We start from the raw sequence: 19,392 nt of genomic DNA on the forward strand, positions 1-19,392 counted from the left end.
TACATGCAGTACACTTATTATTCTTGATTTTTACTTAACTATCATTATTTTTGTATGTGCAGGTGATATCTCACAACAGTATTCTCCCTATAGCATGGATATCTGTGGATACGTTTTTAATATTCTTCCAAATATCTTCATTTATGTTTACCAGAAGAAAGAAACTCATGAGCTTTGTAAGATTGTTAAGTTTTGGTCAGTTTTAGTTTTTAAAGATCAACAGGAGGAGGCTGCAGTAAGAGGCGGAGCACAAAACAACCCATCCCGAACTGTGTGGGCGGAGCCATGAGTGATTGACAGGTAATAAAGTTTAAAAATTTTAATATTGAATACATTTATGTTAAATTTAAGTCAGAGTACCTGCAGATATTACTTTAAATCATAAGAGAAAACCTCAGACAGGAAATAAATAATAAAGAAAAAAGTAAGATGTCACTCTTCTGATACTATAGAAACACTGATGTACATCAACTGTAGATCAACTCTTTACCTTTTTTGTCTGCAAAAAACATGTTGATAACCGTAAGGTAGAATATCTACACTGTCTTTAACTAAATTAAAGAAAAGACAGGTAATTTTCCATTAGTCACTGGCAGGTTTGATGTGGTTTTGCTGAAAGAGGAACACTGATAGTTCTGTTGTTTACGGTCAGTCGCTGTTGATCTGCTGCTCTTCAACACGGTAAGACAAACACACTGGTATTTGACTGATGATTAGTGTAGATGAAGCTCATATAACACATGATTTGTGACATGAGAAATATCTTGTGTTGATCTCAGTCATCAGTTGATTTACACACACTGATGTTGTGCATTAATAATCTGCAGATGTGTAAAGATCTTCCTAACACTAAGAGCTGTTTAGGGTGATGTACATTTACTGTTGATGAGTGTAGAAGTGATGATTAATGCTGGATTCTAGATAGATTTGATGCTGATGTGACTCAGAATGGCTCCTGCTCTTCATCTGATCTTTCTGCTCATCATTCACAGTGAGTCAATCTTACATTCACATCACTGCTTTATTTCTCTGCATTTACACACACTGCATTAAGCTCTAGGTTGTCAATATAGTGACAACAATCATTTAGAAATAACAACACAGCACAAAAAAACTGCTTTAAACAACTAGTCAATGATAGCATTTTTGACAGCAGTTAGTTTCTATTTTTGCTGTTTTTTTGACATTGGCTTGATGTATGCCTTGAATTACATGAACTAATAAGTAATTAAGGTAGTTAAACAACTAATCATTCATTCATTTTCTTGCCGGCTTAGCCCCTTTATTAATCTGGGATCGCCACAGCGGAATGAACCGTCAGCCTATCCAGCATATGTTTTTACCCAGCGGATGCCCTTCCAGCTGCAACTAACTCATTCACATTCATACACTACAGTCAAATTAGCCTACCTAATTCACCTGTACCGCATGTCTTTGGACTTTAGGGAAACCCACGCGAACGCAGGAAGAACATGCAAACTCCACACAGAAACACCAACTGACCCAGCCGAGACTCGAACCAGCAACCTTCTTGCTGTGAGGTGACAGCACTACCTACTGCACCACTGCGTCGCTCATAAACAACTAATTATTAGTTCATAATAAGAAACATGAAGTATTCATCTTAGTAAATTGTTCTTCATTATATGTACTGTTATTTATCTTTTTTATCGCTGATGGTTTATTCACTCTTCTCTCTGTGTCCCTAGTGTTTACTAGTCTAGTGAAAATGATAAAACTACAATTTAATCATGAATATTTCTGTGTTTCAGGGGTTTCTGCTGCTGATTGGGATGTGAATTACAGTACTAAACAATTCTGTGCACTAAAGAACTCAACAATGACAATCAGCTGCAATTTTACATACCCGACTCCTGGATATCAGATCATGAAAGCATTCTGGAACATAGACGAGGTAAAACATGGAGGAGAGCTTGCAGATCTGTCTGAGGACCCTGAATACAGTCAGAGGCTTCAGTATCTGGGAGATAAACAGCAGAACTGCACCGTCAGACTGAGTCAGGTGACAAAGAAAGATGAACACCAGTATTATTTCAGATTCACTACTAATGTAACAGGAGGAAGATGGCTTGGTTATCCAGGAGTGCGTCTCTCTGTCACAGGTGACTCTCCTGAGGTTTCTCTCTTCTTGTGGTCATTATGTAGAATAATAATCAGTGTATGAGAGCAGCACTAGATATAATGTGTGTGTTGTGTTCAGATCTTCAGCTGGAGTCTCCTGAGAGAGTGACAGAGGGAGATTCAGTCCATCTGACATGTAACAGCAGCTGTGAACTGACTGACACACCAACATTCATCTGGTACAGAAACTCACACACATTGACTAATATTGGAGATGAACTCAACATCAGGTCAGTCAGTAGAACAGAAGCAGGACACTACAGCTGTGGTGTGCAGGGACAAACCTACATCTCTCCTGCTGTTTATCTCAATGTCACATGTAAGTTTTCATCTTTTCATTTAAATATTTTAGTATTCACCTTTTTAAACCAATAGCATAGTCAATCAATACGAGTAAAAAAAACTCAAAAAGATCATTTATTATGATTTTAGTGTTAAGAAATGCTTTCTAGCTCTCTGTCTATGTGTGTGAATTTAAAATACAGATAGCACTTTAGTTTAAGTATTATTCCTTAATAGCCTTCTTCCTATTGTTAAGATATTTGCTGTTTATTATAAAACATGATCTTATTGTATATCCTACCAAATATATCCACTATCTTACTAATAATAAGCAGGGAATTAAACATTTATTGAGATAAAAGTCTTACTTAATGGTTTGTTAATACTGAAAATTGCAGCTTAAAATGAAGTGAACAACAATTGATTTGACAACGTTGTTGCTTATATTGCTCATATAGATACAGTCATCCAAAAATAAATGCATATGAACAGAGATTTCATGTCAAATAAAATCCCAAACACAGATTAGACTTGATCATGTGTAAAAGTCAGAAGAAATGTTGATGGTTTGAATGTGATGTCTGTGTACGCTGTGTTTACTTCCCCATGTGCTCCTCTGTTGTGCTTGTATTGAGGTTTGTCTTGTAATTTCCTCCCTTTTATTCAGTTTCCCGCCTGTTTCCTCATCATCGTGTTCATCTGCCTTTTGTCATTGATCTGTGTGTGTTTAAGTTCCTGTTTTCCTCTTGTTCCCTGTCAGGTCTTAATACATATCTGTCACCATTCCTCCACTGTGATACTTAAGTGTACATTCCTTTTCTGCAATTAAAACCTAATCTAATCATGATAAACTGTATATCCCTGAAAAGGTCTACAGTTGTGTGTGTGTGTGTTATGTAGGTACAGTAATACATTAAAACACATTTACTGTCACCCTACAGCCTGTAGGAGCGTTTACGGCTACATTTTTAATCCATAATATTGCAGTCTAAACGTAAAGTAATTGTGCCAAACTTCATTTCTTAAAATGTCTAGTTTTTTATTGATATTACTGAGCAGCGGTTATTTATTAAATGCATCAAAGACACTCATCAGCAGAGATGTATAAAGTACTAGAGACCCATACTTAAGTAAAAAGTTAAAAGTGCTTTATCAAAAATTTACTTGAGTAGAAGTAGAAGTGCTGTTTAAGCACCATACTTAAGTGGAAGTACAAAAGTATTCAACATTTTTTGTACTTAAGTATTACAAGTAGTTTATTTCAAAATTTACTACTCAAGTACTGAAAGTAAAAGTACAAGTATTGTGTAATGTTGTTATTAAAGAAAGCAGTCAAAGTACACTACTTGTTTTGTTTATTTTAAATATCTTTTTTTGGGGTACTTGATTAAGCAGAACGAAAAGAAACATGGCTTATGAAACTGTTTTTCTCTGTAAATAGTTTCTATGGTACAAGAGCTCACATCGTCAGGCCCTTTTACCAGAAAATGCCTTCACTGATGAGATAATTCAGCATGTTCACTCACATACATTCTCTCTCTCTCTCTCTCTCTCACACACACACACACACACTGCCCTGCACACACCTAAATGTACACTCTCTCCCCACTCTCACACATTCATACACTCTCACACACACAGTTCTCTCTCTATCTCTCTCTCTCACACACACACATTTTTGTGAATTTGGGGGGACATTACATAGGTTGCAATTGTTTTTACACTCTCTCTTACACACACACACACACACACACACACACACACACACGCACACACAGGTACAATCACACTGTTGTTTTCTCTTACACATTATTCACTCTCACACACACACACAAAGACACACTCACACTTTGGGAGTTTTGAAGTTTGATTGCTTTAAAATAAAAAGCTTTAAACTAAACAAACAAACTAAATCCTGCTTCACAAATTCACTTGATTTTGATTTTATTGTAAAAAAAACTGGAAAATGTGTATATTACTGTGTTAAATGAAAATCTGAAATATTTTGTGGCTTATGGCTATGATTTAGTAATAATTTTTATTTATTTTTATTGTGTTTTTAATGAAATTGGTCTTACAGTTCATATTTTCTGTAGTATATTTATTAATTCTGGTACTTTTACCATAAACCAACATCTCAACCATTTGGTAGAGGCTGATATTTTAGAAACAGTGTGATGTGTTGAATAAAAATGCACTGATTGTGTTAACTAGCGACATTAGGAGTTAAGAAATGCAATCAAAAAAATTCTATTGCTTTTGTCTTGGTGTGACAGTTAAAGGGTTTTTTGTAATAAAATTTTGTCCTTTAATACAGCAGTCAGATATACAAACTGTGCCCTTAATTTGACCTGCTCAAAGAAAACACTCTTCCTGGATGTATCAAACAAAACTCATGCACAGAAGACAGCACGAGCATTTACAGCTAATAAACTCATGTCAATATTATCCCGCCTGCTTTTTGAGCGATGACAGGCGGGTCTTACACGGCTATGATTGGTTATTGTCCTCAACAGAAAGGGCTTTAGAAATATAAGCGCTTTTCACCCATGGCGGGAAGAATACGCGATTATCACGGGTAATAGTCACAGTGGAGAAAACTTGGCACGCTCATGTCTGGATCCACAGCTTTAACAGCTAAGAAGAGAGGAAAAGTTACCTTACAAACTGGCCAGCGGGTCAAATGTCCAAAGTGAGAGAGCGAGAGATAGGCAGAGGTGAAGTTTTACAACATTTCTCCCTAATAGTAAACTAGCGGCTGGAGTGCTGTGCCGCCTCGCCCTCGCGCCTCCGTCCTTCGCCATAGTATTGCGACATCGCTCATAGGAGATAAATGACGTCATCACGTAATAACCGGTTATGACCTATTACTGAACTGATATCAATCATTTTGACACCCCTAGTAACGAGTAATGATGCAGCACATAAAAAATCTATCGGAGTAAAAGTATTAAACTCATGTAAAATATGTACTTAAGTAAAAGTGGAAGTAGGAGAAAAAAATAATACTCCAGTAAAGTACAGATACTGCCTTTTAGTACTTAAGTACAGTAGTGAAGTAGTTCTACTTCGTTACTATACATCTCTGCTCATCAGAGTCGTAAAGCATTACTTTGCTACAGCAATCCACATGGAAAAGGTTTTGAGATGTTTTTTAAAGGCTAAATTCAAATTAAATGCCATCAAACTTCTTGTACTACTGGAAAATGTAATGTCTACTTTATAAATACTGTCAAAAGTTTGAAAAAACACGGTTCATATTCCTTAAAATATAGCGAGCACTCTTGTGTGGTCACAAATGCTAATCTACTTGTCATCTTTGGTGCTGCGACCAAAAAAACTGACTGAGCCGAGGCTCGAACCAGCAACCTACTTGCTGTGAGGCGACAACACTACCTACTGCCCCACTGTGTCACTCATACACAACTAATTTTTTAGAAAGACGAAACATGTAGTATTCATCTTAGTAAATTGTTCTTCATTATATGTACTGTTATTTTTATTTTTATGGATGATGGATTATTTCTGGCTGATGGATTATTCCCTCTTCTCTCTTTGTCCCTAGTGTTTACTAGTCCAGTGAAAATTATAAAACTACATTTTAATCATGATTATTTCTTTGTTTCAGGGGTTTCTGCTGCTGGTTGGGGTGTGAATTACAGTCCTTCATACATCTGTACACTGAAGAACTCAACAATGACAATCAGCTGCACTTTTACATACCCGACTACTGGACATCAGATCATGAAAGCATTCTGGAACATAGACCAGGTAAAACCTGATGGAGAAGAGTTTGCAGATCTGTCTAATAACTCTGAATACAGTCAGAGGCTTCAGTATCTGGGAGATAAACAGCAGAACTGCACCATCAGACTGAGTCATGTGACAAAGAAAGATGAACATGATTATTATTTTAGATTCACTACTAATGTAACAGGAGGGAGTTGGATTGGTAAACCAGGAGTGCGTCTCTCAGTTACAGGTGACTCTCCTGAGGTTTCTCTCTTCTTGTGGTCATTATGTAGAATAATAATCAGTGTATGAGAGCAGCACTAGATATAATGTGTGTGTTGTGTTCAGATCTTCAGCTAGAGTCTCCTGAGAGAGTGACAGAGGGAGATTCAGTCCGTCTGACATGTAACAGCAGCTGTGAACTGACTGACACACCAACATTCATCTGGTACAGAAACTCACACACATTGACTAATATTGGAGATGAACTCAACATCAGGTCAGTCAGTAGAACAGAAGCAGGACACTACAGCTGTGGTGTGCAGGGACAAACCTACATCTCTCCTGCTGTTTATCTCAATGTCACATGTAAGTTTTTATCTTTTTATTTAAATATTTGAGTATTCACCTTTTTAAACCAATCAGACTTGCAATAAATAATAACATAGTCAATCAATAGATTAAAAAAAACTCAAGATCAAGTTCATGTGATTTTAGTGTTAGGAAATGCTTTCTAGCTCTCTGTCTGTGTGTGAATTTAAAATACAGATAGCACTTTAGTTTAAGTATTATTCCTTAATAGCCTTCTTCCTATTGTTAAGATATTTGCTGTGTATTAGTGCTTATAAAACATGATCTTATTGTACATCCTACCAAATATATCCACTATCTTGCTACTAATAAGCAGGGAATTAAACATTTATTGAGATAAAAGAGGTACTTAATGGTTTGTTAATACTGAAAATTGCTGCTTAAAATGAAGTGAACCAAATTAATTTGACAACTTTGTTGCTTATATTGCTCATTTAGATAAATAAAAAATAAACAGTCATCCAAAAATAAATGCATATGATGTCAAATAAAATCCCAAACACAGATTAGTCTTGATCGTGTGTAAAAGTCAGAAGAAATGTTGATGGTTTGAATGTGATGTCTGTGTACGCTGTGTTTACTTCCCCATGTGCTCCTCTGTTGTGCTTGTATTGAGGTTTGTCTTGTAATTTCCTCCCTTTTATTCAGTTTCCCGCCTGTTTCCTCATTATCGTGTTCATCTGCCTTTAGTCATTGATCTGTGTGTGTTTAAGTTCCTGTTTCCCTCTTGTTCCCTGTCAGGTCTTAACACATATCTGTCACTATTCCTCCACTGTGACACTTTAGTGTACATTCCTTTTCTGCAATTAAAACCTAATCTAATCATGATAAACTATATATCACTGAAAAGGTCTACAGTTTTAATCCACATTTTTAATCCATAATATTGCAGTCTAAAGGTAAAGCAAAACTTAATTTCTTAAACTGTGTAGTTTTTTATTGATATTACTGAGCAGCGGTTATTTATTAAATGCATCAAAGACACTCATCAGAGTCGCAAAGCATTACTTTGCTACAGCAATCCACATGGAAAAGGTTTTGAGATGTTTTTTAAAGGCTAAATTCAAATTAAATGCCATCAAACTTCTTGTACTACTGGAAAATGTAATGTCTACTTTATAAATACTGTCAAAAGTTTGAAAAAATACGGTTCATATTCCTTAAAATATAGGGGGCGCTCTTGTGTGGTCACCAATGCAAATCTACTGGTCATGTTTGGTGCTGCGGCCAAAAAAAATCCTAGTGAAAGCTCTTTTTTTATTTCAGCTTCAAATTTAGAATATAATTTGTTCAGATATTTAGCTTTTCTTATAGCTCATTTAACATTTAAAATGACATAACTGAGCAAATGACTCTTAATGACAGTTTCACAAGCATTGACACAATCTCCTTCATATTATATACTGCTTTTATATATATTTATTATCTGTTTATTGTCCTGTCTCTGTAATTCTGCTGCACTGTAGAAGCTCTGTCACAAAAACAAATTCCTCGTATGTGTGAACATACCTGGCAATATTTTGGCAATAATACCTTTCTGATTAATGAGGTGTGTTATGTCATGATTATTAATGTTTTGTGATTGTCTCAGAAACAACCAGTAAGGTGCTACCAATTATTTAAGTTACTTTTAAAAAAGCAAAGCAAAAAACATTGCAAATGCTTATTAAAATTGTTAGCGGATCATCACAGATCTGCGTTTAAATCCCCCAGTAGTTGTACCCATGTACTTACCGAGTATCTCACCCTTTCTGTTATGATCACCAGCAATCTAGCCTGTAAAGATCACTGAAAACACTATTATTCATTCACTCTACTACACATTTTCCTCTGGTATAAACCACAGATCCCTTCATGCAACTCAAACACACACCAGTTCCAGTTTTCTCCCTGATTAAACACACAGCTGATGCTCATGACTAATGACCAGGACTATTTATATACCTCACTTCGACATTACTGAGTCTTGCTTTCCTGTGAGAATTTCCAAGTGTTTCCTCTGTATAGTCTTTCTGTGCTTCTGAGCCTGTGTTTTGTTCAACGTTCATGTTGTTTTGCAGCTTGTCCTGACCATTCACCTGTTTCTGACTACGTTCTTAGGATTACCCTTTTGCTCCAGTTTGCACCTGTTTTGACCGTTGCCTGCTTGACTATTCTTAAATAAACTGCACGTGAATCCTCATTTCCATAGTCCTCATCCCAATGTTACAATTACCATATTATAAAAAATTTCAAACAAAACTAAAAATCTCAATAAGATATAGCACATATTTAAACAAAAAATTAAGTCCTGTTTTTACATGTTTCTCCTGCAGATGCTCCAGATACTCCTGTGATCTCCATCAGTGGATCTGCTGTAATAATGGAGGGAGATTCAGTGACTCTAAACTGCAGCAGCAACTCAAACCCTCCTGCTCTGAACTTCAGCTGGTTTAAAAGAGAAACATTTGTAGGATCTGGAAGAATCTTCAGTATCTCCAAGATCAGCTCTGATGACAGTGGAGAATACAAGTGTAGAGCCAGAAATGACCTTGGAGAGAAATACTCTGATCCTGTGACTTTAGATGTCCAGTGTGAGTTAGCAATGCTAACTGTGACATGAAACCATTAAAACAACATGTGATATCAACATGTTTTAGTCATTTTATATTTTATATTATTTTATATTTTAACTAAAAGTCTTAGTTTTCTTGTTTCAGACCCACCCAGGAGCATCTCAGTGTCCATTAGTGGATCTGCTGTAATAATGTCTGGAGATTCAGTGACTCTGAGCTGCAGCAGCGACTCAAACCCTCCTGCAGAAATCAGCTGGTTTAAAGGAAACAAATATCTGAATTCTGAAAGAATCTTCAACATCTCCAAGATCAGCTCTGATGACAGTGGAGAATACAAGTGTAGAGCCAGAAATGTACATGGAGAGAAACACTCTGTTGCTGTGATTTTAAATGGCCAGTGTGAGTTTATGATGGTTCAGTAATTACTATATTAAGTGAAGTTTTTAAACTAATTTCGAGAGGAGCACGTGATATAATTGACAGCAGCTGGCCACCTATCTACACTCATTAGTTAGCCAATCAGATCTATCCTAACCCACTATAAGTAGCCTAGCTAGACATTACTCCCTTATCTTCGTTTTCCGAAGAAACAAACGACAGGTCCGCTCTAGCTCCTCCAAAAGTTACTCACGGACAAAACGGATCCTCCACATCTCCTACTATTCTTCAACTACAATACCACACCACCTTTAATACCATCGTCAGCAAATACAAAAAATGACAAAAACAACAACAACAGCGACGGCGGCTGAGATCACAACAGCATCAGCGCAGCTACATACAAGAAAGAAAGCTCCGGGCTCCCTGAAACACCAGCCCCGTCTTAACAACAACCAGCCCAGCATGAAAGTCAGCTCGAGACCGAGGCTCCAACGAGAGGCCGTAGGCCTATCCACTCCAGCCAGATCACAATGCAATCCCCAGCTCCGCTACGTACCTTCTCCAGCATCATCATGTGTCACTTATATCCAACAACGACTGTCACTGAACTCCTCCAAACTCCTAGACGCCGGGACCATAATTCAAAGCCGCTGCATTAAACCCAAAACACTTGCGAATCCACGTCTTCACCGCCACCCCCAGGACATAACACGCTCCTGCCACACCCCCTATCCTAAACAGACATTAAACCCGCAATCTCTCCGCCTCCCCGGAGAATCAAGGAAAGGATTAAAAAGCAATATTGGATTTGGACATATTGCAGCAATCATAATTCTAAACACGGATAAAACCTATCTCCCGGACAATAAAGCAAATCTTGGGAATCCCACCTCACCTCTTCCATCCTGCAGCTCCCGATTCCAGTGCACACTCCAGTCCTCCTCTTTCAGCGATCCTTACCACCTACGCACCCCGCCCCTCTACCTTGCGTATCATTGCTTTTTCCCCCTCTCATTTTTACAAGCTCGCAGCTACTGCTGATTATTTTCTATTATAAAATAGAAATTACTTGTCGACTTTTGTCAATATGTTTATGCTTTTTACTGAATTACGTTTGTAACTGACCTAATTTTCTGAATTTCTCATTCCAGGTTTCGTCTACTGAAGCACAGCCGATCTCGGCGCTCCCTTCCCACAACCTCACTAGCCGTCCACCAACACTACACCAGAAATCACAGAGCAATTCCCTGTTAAGCACATCCATACCAGCCCTACTGAAATGGACATTAGAACGTTTCTAAAAACGTCTAATAACGGCTCTTTCATCTCCTCATAATTCTGCCTTTTTCAGCTTTAACAGCATGATTCTACCTGATGAATATGCTTAAATTATCACGTTATAAACCAAGCAATCTCTCTAATCTAGACGGCTGCAGCGCTCGGTTGCAATCAACATTACACCCGCCACCCGATTTCTGGCAATCGGAGGTCACAATTACATTTCGTAGTCCGTTTAACATTCGGATGCAAAAGTAGCCCACACATTTATGCTTAAAAACGATCCGCTGGATTTCGCCAATAACTACGGTGTTTGCACGTAATTCACCTACAAGTTCCCGTTTCTCTCTCCCTAATATCCCCCAGCTAAACTAGTGACCGGTTTTCTAATATTTGCATTCTCATTGCGGAAGAACCTCCGGCTAAGCACTTCTATAGAATTCTTAAGCATCAATTTGGAGTGATAGAATTTCAAGCATTAATAAGCTACTTGAATAAATCGACAATCAGTCCCCTTTTATATTCTGGAAGAAAAATATCACGCTAAGCATAAACTGCTCTCCATCTAGCACATCAAACACACATGCGCATTATCCCGCAGGGATGCCTTTTCGTCACTCACCTATTTCATCTCGCAGCAGCAATCTCCGGAATAGAAGAGAAATGATCTAAATCCGATCTTGGCCGTAACAAACTCTGCCCGAAGGGCGTCGCGCACCAGAGGCGCCGACGGCGCGGTGACGCGACGCACTTACGACAGAGAATAGTAGATTAATGCACACCAGACTCACGCATTCATACTTTATCAAATAAACTAATCAATTATACAAATAGCGCTCCGCGGCGCGGCAGAATACGAAGTGTCATGAATTGTGGCTGGGCACTACGGACAGCCGCATTGACTTCCTTATTTATTTCTTTCCTGTGAAAGTCAATGGTTACAGGTTTTCAGCTTCTTCAAAATGTTGTCTTTAGCGTTTAACACGGGAGTCACTAACCTCTAAAACTAAGAGCTACTTTCGGGCACCGATTAACGTGGAGGGCTACCAGTTGGATAAACACTTCTCAAATAACAAATTGCTCAATTTACTTATAATTATAATTTAAGTTTTTGGTTATTTTTTAATAATGAATAATATTCATCCAGGCGTAGTCACTGATCATGTTATGATTCTCTCAAAGTTACCAACAATGATTTAACAGGGTAGGAAATACCCCGTAATTAATATATCAACGTGCAACACTATTTTATTTATCTTTGCAATATTTACATTTTTAAATGATTACTTCTATATTAGAGAAAGCTTACTTGTAAGTGGTGTTATGGTGAGCTATTTTAGAACAGGCCTGTGAGCAACACACGAGAGCCTCGTGAGCTATCTGGTGCCCATCGGTACCATATTTGGTGACTCCTGGTTTAACAGAAATGAAATTCATAAAGGTTCGTAACCATCAGGTAGCGCTTAAAGCATGCGACCTGCTTATGCTTCCTTCCTGAAGCGCCGGAATAGAAGCCATTCATTTACTAGCTATCCAATTTCATCCTCAGTATATCCTTTTTACACAGATGCTGCCCCCTTCGTGGGGTATATCGGGGCCGCCAATGCGCTTCTAACGGGCAATATAGTCAATACATTCTGAAAAAAAAAAAAAAAAAAAAAAAAAAAAAAAAAATTTTAATAAATACTGCTGTACATGTTCCTAGTTGCATAGGAAATCGCTGACTCTCTTTTGCTTTATTTTCAGAAACTGGTATCAGAAGCAGAGCCGCAGCTGACTCCATCTCTCCTTTTAAGATGATAATCCCATAACCACAGCATACACAATTTGCGTCTGCATTCATTTATACATTTTAAGTTACCCCAGAACACCTCATCAGTTTCTCACTGCTCAACACATCCACACATTCCGTTCAATAACATTTTTGGTTTCATAACACCTTAAAGTCATAGGACCATTCAGGCTTCCCACCAGATTCATAATCCAGTCACTCATTCAAAATTGGAGCCACCACCACAGCAGCACACAAGGGCTATCGTAACAACACATACAAACACTAGGAAAGTAGTCTCCCGACGCCTTCAAATCTTATATCTGACTCAGCCACAGCCATCTCAGGGAAGCTCAGAGGACCCTCACCAGCAGACGCAGTAATCCCAGCGGCCAAGGGCATGGGCCTAGTCCAGGGAGAGAATACGACCCAACCATACCAGCTTCCCGAGGGCAGAGGAACTACCCAGTCTCCCAAGGGCGCGGGCATGACCCAGCCATCTAGCTTCCTTTCTTCCTTCCAGCTGATTTGCACTCAGCCTTCTCCCCCTTTTCACTCACCTAACTCCAGTAGGAGTTCTCTCCCCGCCCAGGCCCCCTTGTCACCCCCGCCCCCCCCGGCCGCTGCCACAGAAGTTTTCACTGCCCCCCAACTTTTCTAACTTCTGTAGGACCCCGCCCCCCCCATGGCTCTGGCCCCCGCAGGGGCGTTACCCCGAGCTTCGATTCTCGCAGGAATCATCTCACTGCCCTGGCCTTAGCTTTTTATATTATGTCATTCCATAATGACATATAGTATAGCACTATTTATTTTTCTCTCTGTTTGATTTTATTTATATAAATTTATATCTATATGCACCCACGCATATAAATATGAATTTATATATAGTGCTGTCACCCTCACGCTCTGTTCCCGCAGGAACACCCCCAGAGCACCTATACCGCCCGTCACCCTCCAGTAAGAAGTCTTCACCTCCCCCTCATCTTTCCCGACTCCTACTGGAGCAGCTAAATAGCTCACCCAACCCCGAGCTGTGACACGAGTCATGTCACCGACCCTCCCCGGCCCTAGCTTTTATTTATGTTTATTTTTGTTTATTTCTCACACTTATCTTTTATTTTTTAAATTTATTTATATATATGTATATATATATGCACCCACGCATATAAATATATATTTATATATAGTGCTGTCACCCTCAAGCTCTAACTCCCGCGGAGTTAATCCCGAGCACCGGACCCCCGCAGGGGTCATCGCCCAACTGCCATTTCCCCCTTCAGCTGGGGCTTCACCGACCATTCCTTTTCCCGACTCCAGCTGAAGATGGCACATACAGCTCTCTCTCCCGCAGGAGAGCCAAGAGCTTCGACTCTCGCAAGAGTCAGTAAAAACGCCCCCCCCAAGGCCCTAGATTACCCCATTATATATTTATATATCTATATGTTTCATATAAATATATAATTATATATAGTGCTGCCACCTCCCAGCTCAATCTCCGCAAGGAGTGTTCCTCGAGCAAATTACTCCTTTGGAGTCCCCGCCCCCCCTGCCCCCCTTCACCCCCCTCTCCAGCCGGAGTCCTTCACTCCCCTTCCCTTGTAATGACTCCAGCAGGATTCCCGCCCACCCCATGGCTCTGACCCCCGCAGGGGTCTCCCCGAGTCTCTACTCCAGCAGGAGTATTCACAGCCCAAGCCAACTCTGCTCGGGTTCCCGCAGGAACCTGTTTCACCCTTTGCTCCAAAGGAGCCCTCTTTACCTTTTCTTTTTCAAATAACTATATCCAGCAGCCGGATATAGCATTTCAAGCCTTTTGGGGAGTTTCTTCGAATACACGGCTGCTGTCCCGAGCTTCATGCATTTGGGGAGCTCTCGAGAACCACCTGATCTCGTACTCCCCTCACATGCTCTATGGACCTGGCGGGAGCCCTGGGCTCAACTATCTCCGAGCTCAGGGTTCTCTCCCGGGACAGCATGCCAAACCTGCTTACAGCTGTCAAGCAATATCTAAGTGTGAACTCTTGAAGTGAAGTTTTTAAACTAATTTCGAGAGGAGCACGTGATATAATTGACAGCAGCTGGCCACCTATCTACACTCATTAGTTAGCCAATCAGATCTATCCTAACCCACTATAAGTAGCCTAGCTAGACATTACTCCCTTATCTTCGTTTTCCGAAGAAACCCCCCATCCACCCCTTTCTCCTCCTTTTCTCCTTTACAAAAAGGGGAGCTCTCGAGAACCACCTGATCTCGTACTCCCCTCACATGCTCTATGGACCTGGCGGGAGCCCTGGGCTCAACTATCTCCGAGCTCAGGGTTCTCTCCCGGGACAGCATGCCAAACCTGCTTACAGCTGTCAAGCAATATCTAAGTGTGAACTCTTGAAATCCTCTTAAGCAAACTGTCACTGGTGAAGCTTTTATCATCACACTCCTGTAAATTCATCAGTCTGGAGAGTTAATCATGATCTGCTTCATCTTTCAGTTCATCAAGGAGCTTGGAGAAACATGATCATCATCACAGCGACAACTGGAGGATTATTCATCGTCATCCTCATCATCATGTTTGCAATGTGAGCTCAATAAAACCTGTACCTAATTCATCTTACATTGAAGTAAAAGACATTTTTCATCTTTATTCTGACAGTCTTTCTAAAAGGAAGAGCAGAAGATCTGCAGTGAAAGAGTCTGTGGTGAGATGATCTTCATTATTTACTGTGTTTCCTGCATTTTTCCTACAGCAGTGATGATCATACAGAGATATTAAGAGTGTACAGTGAAAACTGACTTACATTGAGATCCTCTTGGCATTAATGTAGTTCAGCTCAAACTCCAGTTAAACAGTATAACCACTATGATGAAGGTGTGATGCAAGTGTTTTTTATTTTGTTATTTTCAGCCTAGGTCAGAAATCATTTTCACATTGTTCACATTGCAGTTCATTTGTGCATGCTGGTCTGAATAGATGTGTGTTGGGACACATTGTTGATGTGTTGCTATTTTGAGGTAACTGAAATAAACGGCATCATTGACCAACTAAAAGCTGCTCTAAAGTCAATGATGAAGTTTATTTTTTATTTTTTTGCTGGTTTGTTTTTATTTAAAAAGCATGTTAGTGATGTGACGGGGCAGCACGGTGGTTAGACTGATAGACAGTCCTATCTGAACATGCAGCTCAACTTCTTGTTCAAGCTCTTCTTCTCTCCAGACTGGATTACTGCAACTCTCTACTAGCCGGGCTCCCAGCTAACTCTATCAAGCCTCTTCAGATGCTCCAGAACGCAGCAGCACGAGTGGTCTTTAATGAACCTATAAGAGCACATGTCACTCCGCTGCTCATCCGTTTGCACTGGCTGCCAGTTGCTGCTCGCATCAAATTCAAAGCTCTGATGTTTGCTTACAAAGCGACTTCTGGCTTTGCTCCTTCTTATCTGCTCTCACTTCTGCAGATGTATGTGCCCTCCAGAAACTTGTGTTCTTTGAATAAACGTCGCCTCGTGGTTTCATCCCAAAGAGGGAAGAAATCACTTTCCCAAACTCTCGCGTTCAAAACTCCCTAACGGCAGAACGGCAGAGTCACTCACTAAATTCACTCAACTCAACTATTTAGTCTCCACTTTCCTTCCTAATCTGCAATTGCCTCTCTGGTTCTACCGCTAACTGCTGTATTACAAAAAAAATACTAATGTTTTGCTTCTTACACTTTACATACCTGAAACTTGCCTACATCATTTAATCATTGTTGCTCTTATAGTTGTGTAAATTGCTTCCTTGTCCTTATTTGTAAGTTGCTTTGGATAAAAGCGTCTGCTAAATGACTAAATGTAAATGTAAATAGTTCACCTCATAGCAAGAATGTCCTGGCTGGGCCAGTTGGCGTTTCTTTGAACTCCTGCGCCTTGTGCTTTATACCACAAGTTTAGATCTTTAAAATAGAGCCACAATGTCCTTCTCTCTGTCCAGATCTCAGACACTTATGCAGGTCTGGATGTCCAGTGCGTGACCCCTGACCTGTACAACACACTCACAGTAAGTGAAGGTCAAAGTCAGGCAATGGTCACTGATGATCAGATGATTGATGATCTCTCGCTGTCTTTCACACAGAGCGTTCACCACAGACCTGCTGAAAACTCCTGCTCCACTCTTGATCCTCAGAGCTCTTCTGAACATCACAATCCACCAGTAAGAGACAATATCAGCCATAAACCCTCTCAGCAGCAGTTTGATTATTGGATGAGCCTCGTCAAAGAGTTTAATGTGGTTGAGCTTCAGTCTTTCTTCATCTTATTGTCTGTTCAGATCAACAGGAGGAGGCTGCAGTGAGAGGCGGAGCCAGAAATCACCAATCCTGAGCTGTACGGGCGGAGCCACGGGTGATTGACAGGGATCATTAGTGTTGTCAATGTTTAACAGTGGTGTTGAAACTGTCTAAAAAGCTTAAGATAGGGAGGGGAAAAGCAATGTTTACTTTGTTTTCCATTATATAAGGGGTTTTTATATCACAATGGATCATTTCACACTCAATAGCCCCTATCATACACTTGGCACAAGTGTAATTTGCTAGTGTCAGCTCGGCACAGGTAGCATTTTCACATTTGCACTGCGTTGTCTTTACAGCAAATGAATTTGTGTGCACTTGGCTGCGCTGGTCTAAAAAGGAGGTGTGTTGAGGCGCATTGTTGGCACGTTGTTATTTTGAGGCAACTGAAAGCTACTAACCAACTAAGAGCTCCTCTGAAGTCAAGGGCACAGGGTTTTTTTATTTAAAGATTGCGTTTCTTTTATGTGTCTATGCAGGTCCAAAATGAATGTACACACTGCTTATTACACACACAGGGATGTACAGCAGTACACAAATATCTTTAAGTAGGAAAAATTACAGATTTAAAATGTAAAAATAAATATTATTGTCTACATGAATATAAAAACTGCAAGTTCCTCCCATGCTTTCTTTGCTTCGGTGAATTCAATGAAGGTGAAGTTTTTCTGCTTATAAAGCCTTACATGTATATAGCAGATATTCCATGGCGAGACCACAACTCACTAAAGTGAATGAGAGATGAATCTCTGATTGGTGTAATGCACGTTACTCTCTAAACACACCCACAACTCATTAAGAGAATAAGGATGAACCATTAAAACAGCAGTTTGATTTAAGGCAAGTCAAGGCAAGGCAAGTTTATTTATATAGCACATTTCATACACAGTGGCAATTCAAAGTGCTTTACATAAACAGGAATAAAAAAGACAAGTTTAGGAACATTAAATGCAGACAATAAAAATGATTAAAACAGATAAAAACAAATTAAAATGAGTTAAAATAGGTTATAAAAGAATGAAAAAGAAAACGAAAAACATAATAGTGTGATCAGATTTAAGCAGTTTGAAGTTGATTCAGACACCTCATTGGTGCTTTTGCCCATCTGCTTTAGACTTTTGTCCTTAGATTGCTAATATGGAGCTTAATGTCTCATATGTGCAACACACCCTCACTCCACCAGCAGAGGTCTCCATCTCCTGCCACTTAAAGAAATGTGGTTTTCTGATGTACAGTGCTTACAGTTATGTGAATGTGTTCTGCTTCATTAATAACCAATACTGTGAGTAATATCAATATGGTGAGTCTGTCAGTTTTGTAAAGGGTGGTGGTGACTGAAACAATTATCATCATGATTTATGTTTCATCTTTTTTACTTTTTTATTTTTAAATGTGTGTAATTGTGTGTCTGTAATGTATTGTTACTAATGCTGTCAATGCTGTAAAGTCTTTTAGAGTGTCAATAAATCCACCTGAGTTTCAATAATATATGTTTTTCAGCCTCCTCTGTTATTTATGCACTGATTAAACTGTTACTGAGCTTCTGCACATGACAGAACATGATTAAAGTGGAACCTTCTATGTTAATCTGCATATTAGTAAAAACACTGATCAACCAATGATGTTGCTGCTGAACATGACACAAGAGACAAAAGCTCCTTACTTCTGACATTACACACGAGTCATTGCTCATTCTTTCAACTTTAATTAAATGAAATCTCATTATCTTCTAACAATAAATTTATTAGAGACACCTTAATGAACATCCTGCAGCCCTGAAGTGGGAGACCACATTGGAAAACTAGGTTACTATTAGTAGTGCTCTTAATTAGTGTTACAGCCAGAAAAATCATTAGGAAGTTTTTTTAAATGCTTTTTTATTATTGATATGTTGTTTATTTTACTAGTGATTGTTAAATAATATACAGTTTGCAAGTTTTGTGACATTTATATAGCATACACAAAGTGCATAGGTCCATTTTATATGTAAAACCTATGCTTATTACATGGAAGGATTCATTCTTTTGAAACCATATAGTGATGTGCCCTAAAGCCCCAGTATAGTGATGTGCCCTAAAGCCCCAGTATAGTGATGTGCCCTAATACCCTAGTATAGTGATGTGCCCTAATACCCTAGTATAGTGATGTGCCCTAAAGCCCCAGTATAGTGATGTGCCCTAAAGCCCTAGTATAGTGATGTGCCCTAAAGCCCCAGTATAGTGATGTGCCCTAAAGCCCTAGTATAGTGATGTGCCCTAAAGCCCCAGTATAGTGATGTGCCCTAAAGCCCCAGTATAGTGATGTGCCCTAATACCCTAGTATAGTGATGTGCCCTAAAGCC

General features: G+C 39.3%; 1 protein-coding gene across 4 annotated transcripts; it reads left to right on the forward strand.

Moving 5' to 3' along the window:
- Window positions 1-362: 362 nt before the first annotated feature.
- LOC101882982 (B-cell receptor CD22-like) lies at window positions 363-18,537 on the forward strand. 4 transcript variants are annotated; one of them, XM_087237991.1, is made up of 13 exons: window positions 626-681; window positions 922-991; window positions 1,773-2,123; window positions 2,222-2,461; window positions 6,053-6,406; window positions 6,505-6,744; window positions 9,063-9,320; window positions 9,447-9,701; window positions 15,219-15,306; window positions 15,381-15,426; window positions 16,697-16,762; window positions 16,838-16,915; window positions 17,033-18,537. In XM_087237991.1, the coding sequence occupies exons 2-13, from the start codon at window positions 949-951 to the stop codon at window positions 17,054-17,056; spliced, it is 2,043 nt and encodes a 680-aa protein (XP_087094117.1). In that variant the 5' UTR covers window positions 626-681; window positions 922-948; the 3' UTR covers window positions 17,057-18,537. The 4 variants fall into 4 exon arrangements, 1 of the variants encoding a protein (XP_087094117.1); XR_015477105.1 differs by lacking the exons at window positions 2,222-2,461; window positions 6,053-6,406 and having other exon boundaries at window positions 363-681; window positions 17,033-17,876; window positions 18,097-18,537; XR_015477106.1 differs by lacking the exons at window positions 2,222-2,461; window positions 6,053-6,406 and having other exon boundaries at window positions 672-991; window positions 17,033-17,879; window positions 18,116-18,537.
- The last annotated feature ends 855 nt before the right edge of the window (window positions 18,538-19,392 follow it).

The sequence above is a fragment of the Danio rerio genome, chromosome 1 (assembly GCF_052040795.2).
Source record: "Danio rerio strain M-AB ecotype USA chromosome 1, GRCz13ab, whole genome shotgun sequence".
Lineage (NCBI taxonomy): Eukaryota > Metazoa > Chordata > Actinopteri > Cypriniformes > Danionidae > Danio > Danio rerio.

Coding starts and splice junctions, on each gene's coding strand:
- LOC101882982 (XM_087237991.1), top strand. CDS start 949: ATGGCTCCTGCTCTTCATCTGATCTTTCTGCTCATCATTCACA. Junction 2,124..2,221: donor AGTGCGTCTCTCTGTCACAG/GTGACTCTCCTG, acceptor TGTTGTGTTCAG/ATCTTCAGCTGGAGTCTCCT. Junction 15,307..15,380: donor CTCATCATCATGTTTGCAAT/GTGAGCTCAATA, acceptor TTATTCTGACAG/TCTTTCTAAAAGGAAGAGCA.